This window comes from Pygocentrus nattereri, chromosome 20, assembly GCF_015220715.1.
Source record: "Pygocentrus nattereri isolate fPygNat1 chromosome 20, fPygNat1.pri, whole genome shotgun sequence".
In the NCBI taxonomy this organism is placed as follows: Eukaryota; Metazoa; Chordata; class Actinopteri; order Characiformes; family Serrasalmidae; genus Pygocentrus; species Pygocentrus nattereri.
In genome coordinates, this window is record NC_051230.1 from 24,567,771 (window position 1) to 24,580,078 (window position 12,308).

The 12,308-nt window shown below is 42.9% G+C and overlaps 1 protein-coding gene across 3 annotated transcripts in view; it reads left to right on the forward strand.

The window, feature by feature from the left end:
- ank1a (ankyrin 1, erythrocytic a) overlaps nt 1-12,308 on the forward strand; it is a 149,993-nt gene that overhangs the window by 111,450 nt on the left and 26,235 nt on the right. For all 3 annotated transcript variants that reach the window (XM_017716272.2, XM_017716276.2, XM_017716268.2), the window contains 6 exons: nt 146-274; nt 474-593; nt 705-789; nt 1,380-1,454; nt 1,774-1,905; nt 10,084-10,239. In XM_017716272.2, coding sequence (XP_017571761.1) covers nt 146-274; nt 474-593; nt 705-789; nt 1,380-1,454; nt 1,774-1,905; nt 10,084-10,239 — 697 coding nt within the window. The remainder of the gene's footprint in view (nt 1-145; nt 275-473; nt 594-704; nt 790-1,379; nt 1,455-1,773; nt 1,906-10,083; nt 10,240-12,308) is intronic.

Below are 12,308 nucleotides of genomic sequence, written 5' to 3' on the forward strand. Positions count from 1 at the left end.
AAGGTGAGGCATAATAAACCTAATACACTTGCAAAGACAATGAATGTTGAAATGTTATGCCTGAAGTTGTTGAAACTGTTCAGTTGGAATGTATTCAGTACGATCCTGAGTGCATGGTTCTGCCATCCTCTGTCATTGCTCTCAGGTGATGGAGGGCATGCCATTACACTTGGAATGTTCTGGTAACTTGGTCCCCATGAGGAAGGCTACCCAACAGCCCCGCTGTTTTAGTTTCCAGGCATTTAGAGACAACAGACTTCCTGTCTCTGTGAAGGTAGATGTTCAGATTTTGTTGCCTGATTATCTTAACAGTGGTCTCTTATCCCTTAAAGGAATACTGTAATTGTAAACATTGTCACCTTTTTGATATGTATTTCTGCATATCAATTTCAGTGACAACAGTGAAGTATAGGTTTTCTTGGTTTTTTGTATCTCTTTTTGCTTTGTATATTGATAATTTTCCTCTCTTCCAGGTGAGAGACAGCAGTAAAGACCCAGCCGGTTTCTTGTCTTTTTTGCGCAAGTCTACCAAATATGAGGACAGCCAGCAAGTACTCTGTAACCTTAATATTACCATGCCACCATGCATAAAGGTAACTAAACCTATGAATTGGAGACATTTAAACTCTATTGTTTCCCATTCAATGTGATACATACACTTGTTTCTAACATCATAAGCATCATAGTTTATGTCCTAATGTCAGATCGTAGGTGGTGAGGACCGAAGGAGGACCCTGACTCCTTTGGCCCTTAGAGAGAGATACAGTGCTCTCAATGAACCAAGTATGGGTAAGAGTATACCTGCATATAGCTCTCAAGCATGTCTCACATCCATTCCCCATGCTAGGGATGGGCATGGTTATTTGAATATATGGATATCCAAACTCTTAATAAATAGTATTTGCTTTTAAATTATCTTGTACTTTTTTGACTTGCATGCAATGTAGTACTGCAGAAAATTTTGGGGAGGCAAGCACCTGATTCTGTACCTCACATAAAAAAATGGTAAAATCTAACCAAAAATCTAAGTAATATTTAAAAAGGAGTTTTGTGGATATACTGAAAGTTGACCGGAGGTATGTTTATTCATTTATTCACACCCAAAACACTCCCAAAAAATCACTAAAGCAACAAGACAGCCAGGCACAGATCATCTTATATTCTACATTTTCTGTTAGCATTTTGTATTAATAATGGTATATTAATAATATTATAAAATCTTGGCTTGTTTAAAAGCTTTAACTTGAAAAATGCAGATATTCAAATAGCAGAAACAGTTAAAATGCCCATCCCTGTTTCATACGATCTGCTTCGTTGTGCTTTAAAGACAATTTTGAGTTTTTGCATTGTCTGAGCCAATGATGGTCTGATTTCCGCAGCATCAATGAGCGCCATGGAAAGGACGGAGTTAAAGATGGCTTTAATAGCTGAACAGCTGGGACTGAGCTGGGCTGGTGAGTGAATGAGTGAATGTGTGAATGCTTATCCAGGTATGTCTTATCAAGACATATCTGGAGGTCCATTACTCTTTTGTACATTTACCACAAAAAAACTGTATATGCAAAATTGCTTTGCCTAAAATGTTTTTTTTTTTTTCTAAATCTTGCACTCAAGCTAACCTGTTTGTTTATGCTAAGGCTTTAGTACATCAAGCTGTTTGTTAGAAAGGGTCAATAATAGTGGCTTCTAGTAATACAAAACAATATTACATAAAAAAGCATCATGGCATTATATCTGAAAGTTCTTAAACTGTTCTTTCTAATCCCAACACAGAGCTGGCTCGAGAACTCCAGTTCAGTGTGGATGACATTAACAAGATTCGAGTGGAAAACCCCAATTCACTCCTCGAGCAAAGCTCAGTGCTCCTTAACTTGTGGGCTAGCCGAGAAGGAAAGAGGGCCAAGAGTAAGTTTCAAGCTTCAAGTTACTTTTCTTAAGTTTATTGAAACATCATTGCATTACATGTAAGCAGCTATAAGAGGTTTTCACATCCAAGTGAAACACTCTCTAATAAGTCTAATAAATAGCATTTTTAATAAATATCAGATAATGCAATGCAAATGTATACACTCCCTGAATACTTTATTAGGAACACTGTAATAATAATAAATAATAACTGTTGTAACTAATATAATATAATAACTTTAAAATTAGCAATATCAGGTGTACTTTGCTGCTGCTGAATCTCCCATGTTCCCACATCCCAAAGGTTTTTATTGGATTCAGAGCTGGTGACTTTGAAGGCAAATAATAACATTAAACTCACTGCCATGTTCATGAAACCAGTTTGAGATGATTTTTGCTTTGTGATTTGGTGCATTGTCATGCTGGAAGTAGCCATTAGAAGATGGTTAAGTTCAGGGGTGCAACTACATACTTTCTGAGGTGGATGCAAACATATTATCGGCGCCGCCCCCCCCCCAAACCCCGCCCCTTAACTTAAAGTGACTGAAAAAAATTCAAATTAAAATCAAATATTTAAGCAGGCAAGCTAAAATAAGGAACTTTATAAACAGAATACAAATTAAATGGTAAGAGCAAAAAACAAGCAATGAGGATTTAATTAAGAAGAAATAAAATAATTCAGAATAAACTAAGTGGACAGGCTAAAATGTAACGCAATAAAATAGAGATTAATAATTAGAATAATAAAATATAAGCACAAAGAAAGAGGGTTAAAACACCAAGTTTATATAAAAAAGTAAATTATGGAAATAAAATAAACAGTAAAACAGAAGACAGAATAAATAAAAGGAAGAAATAAATGAAATAAAAAGGTAAAAGGCGAAAAGTATGGAATAAAATAAATAAAAAGGTAAAACAGAAAATTAAATAAATAAAAGGACAAAATAAATAAAAATGTAAAGGAAAACTCAACTAAAACAGTTACAGGCTGAATGTGTCTGAATGTGGCTAGAAACTAAGAGTTTAGATGATTTAGTGCCACCAGCGAGCTGAGCTTTAGACCAGGCCGCCACGGTTAGGATATTAACTAGAATGTTGACTAGCTAGGTCAGCTAGCTAAACAGGCTACTATAAAGAGCTATGGCTTGACTAATGTCACTCGTTTTGAAGTTAAACCGAGAAAATAACCAGTTCAGGGTTAATCAGGTCGTAGCTGGAGAACCAAGTTTAGCTTTAACGTTAGCTTGCTGCCTCACTGCTATCATTCATCTGGCTGGCTGGGTAATATTAATATGGCTAGCCTTAGCTAGCACAGTAACATACATCTTAAACTGAAAAGGCGATCTCTTCTGATTGTGTGAATCTATTCACGGTGAAGTGCGGGATCTTTGGGGAAACTATGGAAGGTTTGACCTCTATTAGATTCCTTTATTTTTGAATAAGTGCATTTGGGAACGCAGCAGTGAGGCAGCTTTGCTAGAACCCAGTGGTCCAGCGCTACTTTCGTACCCTACAGTCTAGTTTTGGTAGACAAAGGTGACGTAGGTGAATAAAGCGTATAAACTGACCAACCTGCTGTCTTTCAACCACTTTGAGAAGCTTTTCTTCATCCCTACAACATCTTTTTCTCTCTCCCTCTTCCGTTCCCTATGGGGCGCGTTCTCAAGCGCCTGTGTTTGGGAGCAAATGACAGGAGGGTAGGGGACGGAGTGGATGGGCGCCTGATTAGTGCTGTGCTGTTTTTTGATGTGTATTATCATACTTGAACAAACAGCTCTTACAGAAAATGCAGACTAGAAATAATTTTCCGGCATCGTTTTGGCGCCCCTCTAGTGCAGCGCCCATATGCGCCGCATACGCTGCATACCCCCTTTTTGCGCCACTGGTTAAGTTGAAGGAATGCATATGGTCAGCCACAACACTAAGAGTGGCTGTGGCATTCAAGGGATTGTTGGTTGTATTAACAGGCCCAAAGTGTGTCATGAAAACATTCCCCACACTATTACACCACCTCCATCAGCCTTGACTGTTGACAGAAAGCAGGTTGGGTCCATAGATTAACATTCTGACCATGCTATTTGCATGCCTCAGCAGAAATTGAGATTCATCAGACCAGGCTTTGTTTTTCCAGTCTTAAACTGTCCAGTTTTGGTGAATCTGTGCGCATTGGTGCTTCACCTTTCTATTCTTGGCTGGCAGAAACCCATGTGGTCTTCTGCTGTTGTAGCCCATCTGCCTCAAGGTATGATGTGCATTCTGAGATTATTTTCTTATTACCACAATTACACAGAGTGGTTATCTGAGTTATCATAGAAATGTCTTGGATCCTGTAGATCCAGGACATCTGAGGATGACTCTCCCACATAAGGAATATGTTTTGCATATTTTTTCAAAATGCCGTATTCATTTTGAAAAGAACTAGACCACTGAGAAATTGTGAAAAAAGTGATAGTTGACGAGATTTGGTAGAACCTCATATTTACACCATTTCTAAGCCAAATTTAGCTGATGTTTAGCATTTGGCAAAGTTTGCTTTAGTTTTGCACTGGAGCTACATGCCTGATGTAGCTAACAAATGACATTATAGTGTAACTTAGATTTTTTTTAATGTAAAGAAAAAATAGATATATATAAAATATTCCACCTCTGCATTTAATCCATCTGTGAAGTGAAACACGACATACACACTAGTGAATAGACACACACACTAGGGGCAGTGAGCAGTCCTATCCACAGCACCCAGGGAGCAATTGGGGGTTAGGTGTCTTGCTCAAGGACACCTCAGTCATGTGCTGTCGGCCCTGGGAATTGAACCGGTAACCTTCCGGTCACAGGGCCAGTTCCCTAACCTCCAGCCCACAACCACCCCCAACCACCCCAACTCTATTTTTTACTCTATAATTTACATTATAAATGTAGAATTTTTTATCTTTCTATTTGTTATCTAAAACAACCAGTGAACCTACATTTGGCTTCTGGGTTTTTATAGGTAATCCTGACAATGGGAAAGTAAAAATGAAAAAGGAGATCTCCTTAATAAATACTTGCATGTAGACAACAGTGAGATCAGATGAATAAATATCAGAAAATAAAGGACACTGAAGATTTGCTGAAGATTTTTTGCTAAAGAGCCTAGTATGTTCACATCTCCAATTTTAGGATAATTACCATTACATCTCCTGTATCATCAAAGAGCAACATGTGGACCCTGCAGGAATGAAAAAAAAATACACATTTTAGGCCAAAAGTATATGGCAAAACTTTTTTTAAAAAATAGGTGCATTCGAAATTGCATACTGCTATACTGCATACACCATTCGGGACTAGTATATACCGCATAATGCACGCTACTCTTCACAGGCATGTACAGTATAATTTCCAGTATACAGTCAAATTCATGCACTGTTCTATAGGAAAGGAGTGCAACTAGGCTCCTAACATCCAGGACTGAACCAGTCAGACTGATCTCAAAACTCGCTGTATTTCCTCAGCTTTCCAATCTCTGCTTTGCAACCTTTGTTAGCTGCTTTTCAGCATTTTTTCTGGTCAGGTCTTTAGCAACCTGTGAGGATATATTTTGTTGAGATATGTCTGCTGAGTTCTGAAAGATACTATGACATGATGGAGGGTTTTGTTTTCTACTCATCTCCGAAGCTACAGATAAACTTGAAACATTGTCAGCTTCTGTGTGGTAAACCTAGTTTGGAAACACACATGTTTAATGCTTGCAAAAAGCTCAGTCATTTAGCTAAATTTAGATTAAATTAAATTAAATTTACATCAGAGCTAAACACCAAAAACAAACATTTTAAATGGTTTCTAGCAAGTTGTGTAGGACCTTTCTGTAATTTTGGATTGCAGAAGAATGTCCATCCATCCATCCATCCATCATCTTCCGCTTCTCCGGGGTTCGGGTCGCGGGGGCAGCATCCTGAGCAATGAAGCCCAGACCTCCCTTTCCCCAGCCACTTCCACTAGCTCCCTGGGAGGGATTCCGAGGCGCTCCCAGGCCAGCTGGGCGATATAGTCACGCCAGCGTGTCCTGGGTCTTCCCCGGGGTCTCCTCCCCGGTGGACTTGCCTGTGACACCTCCCAAGGGAGGCGTCCAGGAGGCATCCTAACAAGATGCCCGAACCACCTCAACTGGCTCCTCTCGACGTGAAGAAGCAGCGGCTCTACTCCGAGTCCCTCCCGGATGACCGAACTTCTCACCCTATCTCTAAGGGAGAGTCCAGCCACCCTGCGGAGGAAACTCATTTCAGCCGCTTGTATTCGCGATCTCGTTCTTTCGGTCATTACCCAAAGCTCATGACCATAGGTGAGGGTGGGAACATAGATCGACCAGTAAATCGAGAGCCTTGCCTTATGGCTCAGCTCTTTCTTTACCACAACAGACCGGTAAAGAGCCCGCATCACTGCTGACCCAGCACCAATCCGCCTGTCAATCTCCCGCTCCCTTGTACCATCACTCGTGAACAAGACCCCAAGATACTTAAACTCCTCCACTTGAGGCAAGAGCTCATCCCCGACCCAGAGGGGGCTCTCCACCCTTTCCCGCGTGAGAACCATGGCCTCGGATTTGGAGGTACTGATCCTCATCCCGGCCGCTTCACACTCGGCTGCAAACCGATCCAGTGAAAGCTGAAGTTCACGGCCTGATGTCCCCAATAGGACCACATCATCTGCAAACAGCAGCGATGTGACCCTGAGGTCACCAAACCGGACACCCTCCATCCCCTGACTGCGCCTAGAAATTCTATCCATAAAAATTATGAATAGAATCGGTGACAAAGGGCAGCCCTGACGGAGTCCAACTCTCACTGGGAAAAAGTCTGACTTACTGCCGGCCATGCGAACCAAGCTCCTGCTTTGTTTGTACAGGGCCTGAACGGCTCGTAGCAAAGAGCCATGTACCCCGTACTCCCGAAGCACCTCCCACAGAATACCCCAGGGAACACAGTCGAATGCCTTCTCCAAATCCACAAAGCACATGTGGACTGGTTGGGCAAACTCCCATGAACCCTCGAGAATCCTGGAGAGGGTAAAGAGTTGGTCCAGTGTTCCACGACCAGGGCGGAACCCGCACTGCTCCTCCTGAATCCGAGGTTCGACTATAAGCCGGACTCTCTTCTCCAGTACCCTTGCATAGACCTTACCAGGGAGGCTGAGGAGTGTGATTCCCCTGTAGTTGGAACACACCCTCCGGTCCCCCTTTTTAAAAAGAGGCACCACCACCCCAGTCTGCCAATCAAGTGGCACCACCCCCGATGTCCATGCAATGTTGAAAAGGCGTGTCAGCCAAGACAGCCCCACAACATCCAGAGCCTTGAGGAACTCGGGACGGATCTCATCCACCCCTGCAGCCCTGCCGCCAAGGATCTTTTTAACTACCTTAGCGACTTCGGCCTCAGTAATGGACAAGCCTATTCCCGTGTCCCCAGACTCTGCCTCCTCACTGGAGAACATGTTGGTGGGATTGAGAAGGTCCTCAAAGTATTCCTTCCACCGCCCAATGACGTCTTCAGTCGAAGTCAGCAGCACACCATCTCCACTATATACAGTGCTAGTGGCACACTGCTTTCCCCTTCTGAGTCGCCTGACGGTTTGCCAGAATCTTTTCGGAGCCGACTTAAAGTCACTTTCCAAGGCCTCACCGAACTCTTCCCACACCCGGGTTTTTGCCTTGGCAACGACTGAAGCTGCAGATCGCTTGGCCTGTCGATACCTGCCAGCTGCCTCTGGTGTCCTACAGGCCAACCATGTCCGGTAGGACTCCTTCTTCAGCCCGACGGCATCTCTCACCTGGGGTGTCCACCACCGGGTTCGAGGATTACCGCCCCGACAGGCACCAACTACCTTGCGACCACAGCTACAGTCAGCCGCTTCAACAATGGAGGAGCGGAACATGGCCCATTCTGAGTCAATGTCCCCCACCTCCCCCGAAATCTGGTCAAAGTTCTGACGGAGGTGTGAGTTGAAGATCAATCTGACAGGTTCTTCTGCCAGACGTTCCCAGCAAACCCTCACTATACGTTTGGGTTTGCCTGGTCTTACTGGCATCTTCCCCCACCACCTGATCCAACTCACCACCAGGTGGTGATCAGTTGACAGCTCAGCTCCTCTCTTTACCCGAGTGTCCAGTACACATGGCCGCAAGTCCGCTGACACGACTACAAAGTCAATCATTGAACTGCGGCCTAGGGTGTCCTGGTGCCATGTGCACTTATGGACATCCTTGTGTTCAAACATGGTGTTCGTTATGGACAAACTGTGGTTTGCACAGAAGTCCAAAAACTGAACACCACTCGGGTTCAGATCAGAGAGGCCATTCCTCCCAATCACACCCCTCCAGGTCTTACTGTCGTTGCCCACGTGAGCGTTGAAGTCCCCCAGTAGGACAATCGAGTCTCCAGGAGGAGCACTGTCAAGCACCCCTTCCAAGGACTCTATGAAGGCTGGGTATTCTGAACTGCTGTTCGGTGCATAAGCACAGACAACAGTCAGGACCCGTTCCCCAACCCGAAGGCGTAGGGAAGCTACCCTCTCGTCCACCGGGGAAAACCCCAACATACAGGCGCCGAGTCGAGGGGCTATGAGAAAGCCCACACCTGCCCGCCGCCTCTCACCATGGGCAACTCCAGAAAAGAAAAAAGTCCAGCCCCTCTCAAGGAGATTGGACCCAGAGCCCAAGCTGTGTGTTGAGGTGAGCCCGACTATATCTAGCCGGTATCTCTCGACCTCGCGCACCAACTCAGGCTCCTTCCCCGCCAGTGAGGTAACGTTCCAAGTTCCAAAAGCCAGTTTCAGCAACCGAGGATCAGAACGCCAAGGCCCACGCCTTCGGACACTGCCCGATCCACAATGCACCGCACCCCTACTACTGCCCCTCCCATCGGTGGTGGGTCGATGGGAGGGGGGACTCATGTAGCTCCTTCGGGCTGGGCCCGGCCGGGCACCATGAGTGAATGCCCGGCCACCAGACGCTCGCTGGCGAGCCCCTCCCCCAGGCCTGGCTCCAGGGTGGGGCCCCGGTAACCCTGATCCGGGCAGGGTACACGAGTCCTGCTTTGTTGTCCTCATAGGGGTGGTTATGGATCACACTTTGTCTGGCCTGTCACCTAGGACCAGTTTGCCATGGGAGACCCTACCAGGAGCTTTTGCTCCAGACAACATAGCTCCTAGGGTCCTTCAAGCACACAAACCTCTCCACCACGATAAGGTGGTGATCCATGGAGAGGGCAGAAGAATGTATTTCAGTAAAAAAAAATGTACCTGTATGATTCCTTTTTTCAACAGCAAACAGGTTTTTGACAGCAGGCCACTAGCATTACTGCTACTGAGAGCTGATTAGTTAGTGTTACCATAGCTCATTAATGAGAAACCTGGTGACTTCCAATTTCCCTGTTATATGAAAAACATGATTGCCATGTGTTTTCTTTTTTTCTACAGCTAGTTTTTTGGGCAGTAGAGCGTTAACATTACTGCCACTGAGTGCTGATTGATGTGATGGATGTAAATGAGACGCCATTTCAGTCTCCTATTACTCGAGTTCGATGTCGTTAAAAAATACAACAGCAGTGTTAAAATGTTTTAGGCTGTTGTATGTTCAGGATATGAATAGAGTATAAACTATTATTTTACATAGATACTCCATAGTAACTCATTCATTTTGGACTGGCTCAGGAGTGCCCTCTAGCATTTGAGAAACCTAGAAGACATTACAGCGTGGTAATTCTCGTCTTTACAAGTTCTCTGGCATTAAAGTTACTGAGTGCTGATTGGTTAGCAAGTGGAGCGGCTGTTTGCACTCACTGACGTGATGAACATACGTTAGATTAAAATCCTATAACTCAAGTTCAAAAGTGCTTTAAAATATAACATTGGTGTTAAAATGTTTTATGCTGTTCTGTGTTTAGGAAGTGGATGCATTTTTCTATATTAAACGTGTTCGTAGCCATTTTGTGTAGTACCCAACACTGTGATCAGTTCCAACACATTACACATCAAACCACTCTGAATGTTTACATCTACAGTTAAATAAAGCAGAAAATTTAAAACTCTGTAGAATTCAACATTAAAGACAAATAAAGTAGTAATCTTGCAGTTCATCTTATTGTCCTTATCTCGTCTGTCTTTCCTGCTCTATGTTTCTCTGTGTCCATTACTTACTTTCAACAGTGGAGAGCCTGTTCATGGCTCTGAAGAGCATTGACCGAATGGATATTGTGAACATGCTGGAGGGACAAGGGCAACAGACAGGTCAGCAAGGAGGTCATGAAATGTCCAGACGCGGACACAATGACCGAGACCACCTCTCTCCTGGCATGACAAATGGTAAGAGATTCTTCAGTCCCTTGTCCCACCATAATGCTCCTTTTCCCCCATCCTACGCAAGTCCTGATCCCCAAGACTAGGCTTTTCTTCTCGTCGAGCTAATAGCTGCTCCATTCCCTCTAACTGATGCCTGATAACTTGGCTGAGAACTTTCACTTTTAATTAATTCTGCTGTCACCAGGACCAGGACTAAGGACATCCCTATAGCCTGCCTCTGATCATGAACAACTTCTGTTGTCATTACAGTGTGTGTATATATGTGACCTTATATTTGCTTTGATGTGTCAAATAAACAAAAGTATAAAAGCTGTTCAAAGGTGCTCCACTCCCAGTGAGTTAAAATACAGAGCAGCGTTTTAGCTGCATATTTATTAAAAATAATGCTCATTATGCCATTGCTGAAAGTTCTTTTTTTGGTATTCACATAGGAATTATAACCAGTTTGCTCTGTTGCAAATTGTTATAGCTATGAAGATAATGATTGTCCTTGTGTTAAAATGTAAGCAATAGTTACTCTCAAGCTATCTATTCAATGTAAACGATATGATATGCAAATGATCTTATTAATCATAAAGGTTCAGTATACTTTTAAAAGAATACTTTGTCAAAAAATCAAATTTACACAGCTTTACCTTACCTCACATCTCATCTGTCCAGTGTTTGCTTTACTTTTGCATTCATACTACAAGACTAATGTAGCAAACAGGTAGTGGAAGTTTATACCTCACCAACTAGCATTATGCAAACTGCATGCCTAAATTTTGCCTCAAACCATGTTTTGTTAAGAGTTGTTAAGTAATCCCAACAGATTTACTTATGTGGTTTTAACACTTTATGGCACATCTATACAAATGAAAAGTACACAGTGGGCAAAAATATGTGGACGTCCCTCCTAATTGTTGAGTTCAGGTGTTTCAGCCACAGTCATTGCTGAAAGCTGTGTAAAATCAAGCACATAGCCATGTTATCTCTGTAGTCAAACCGCGGCAGTAGAATCATACTGAAGAGCTCAGTGACTTTATGTGTAGTGCTGTCATAGGATTCCACAAGAAGTCAGTTTGTAAAATTTCTTCCCTGCTTGAAAAGGGTGTCTAGGAGCAACAGTTCAGTCACAAAGCGGTTGACCACACAAACTCACAGAGCAGGGCCATTGAGTGCTGAAGCACTTGTCTTGTGTTGCATCTAACTAGAGTTCTACACTGCCTCTAGAAGCAACATGGGCACCAGAACTGGGTTTCAATAGCCAATGAGCTGCACACAGGCCTGAGATCACTTTGTACAATGCTAAATGCTACAATGCTAAGAAAAAACAGTCTGAGGTTTTTTTGCGGAATGTGGGCTAGACCCCTTAGTTCCAGTGCAGGGTAATGTTACAGTTATACAAAGATAGACAATTATATGCTTCCAACTTTGTCAACAACAGTTGATAAAGTTTCTTGTCCCTGCATGACTGTGACCCAATGCACATAACAAGGTTCCTAAAGACTTGATTTGACAAGTTTGGTGTGGAGGAACTAAAGTCACCTACACAGAGCCCTGAAACTTAATCCCACTGAACACCTTTAGGATAAATTGGAATGCCCATGCTTCTTGTCCAACATCAGTGCCTGACCTCACAGGTGCTTTTTTGACTGAATGGGCAGTATTTCCACAGATACACTGAAAGTCTTTCCATGAAGAGTAAACACTGTTATAACACTGAGCTCCTATAGGTGTTTTGGTTGGGTGTCCAAATACTTTTGGCTGTTTTGTGTATACTGTGTAGTTAATCAATAATTATCAATAATGGCCATGAGATTAATAGACTGAATTTATTGTTGTCTTTTTTTACATTTCGTAAACATGAGATGTCTGCGCTACGATTTGTGATCTGAAATTCCAGTCCTGGTTTTACATTAACACACATTGCAGTGTGTCACCAGTTTTTAAGCCTAGCTCTCTACAATCTAGCCTGTTAATGGAAGTAATAACTGGTTTGCCAACTAGAAGTACAATCCAAAAGATGTCGATCCAAAAGATTCAAAAGAATCTTTTTTTTTTTTTTGGTTTATTGTGATTAATTTTTAGGT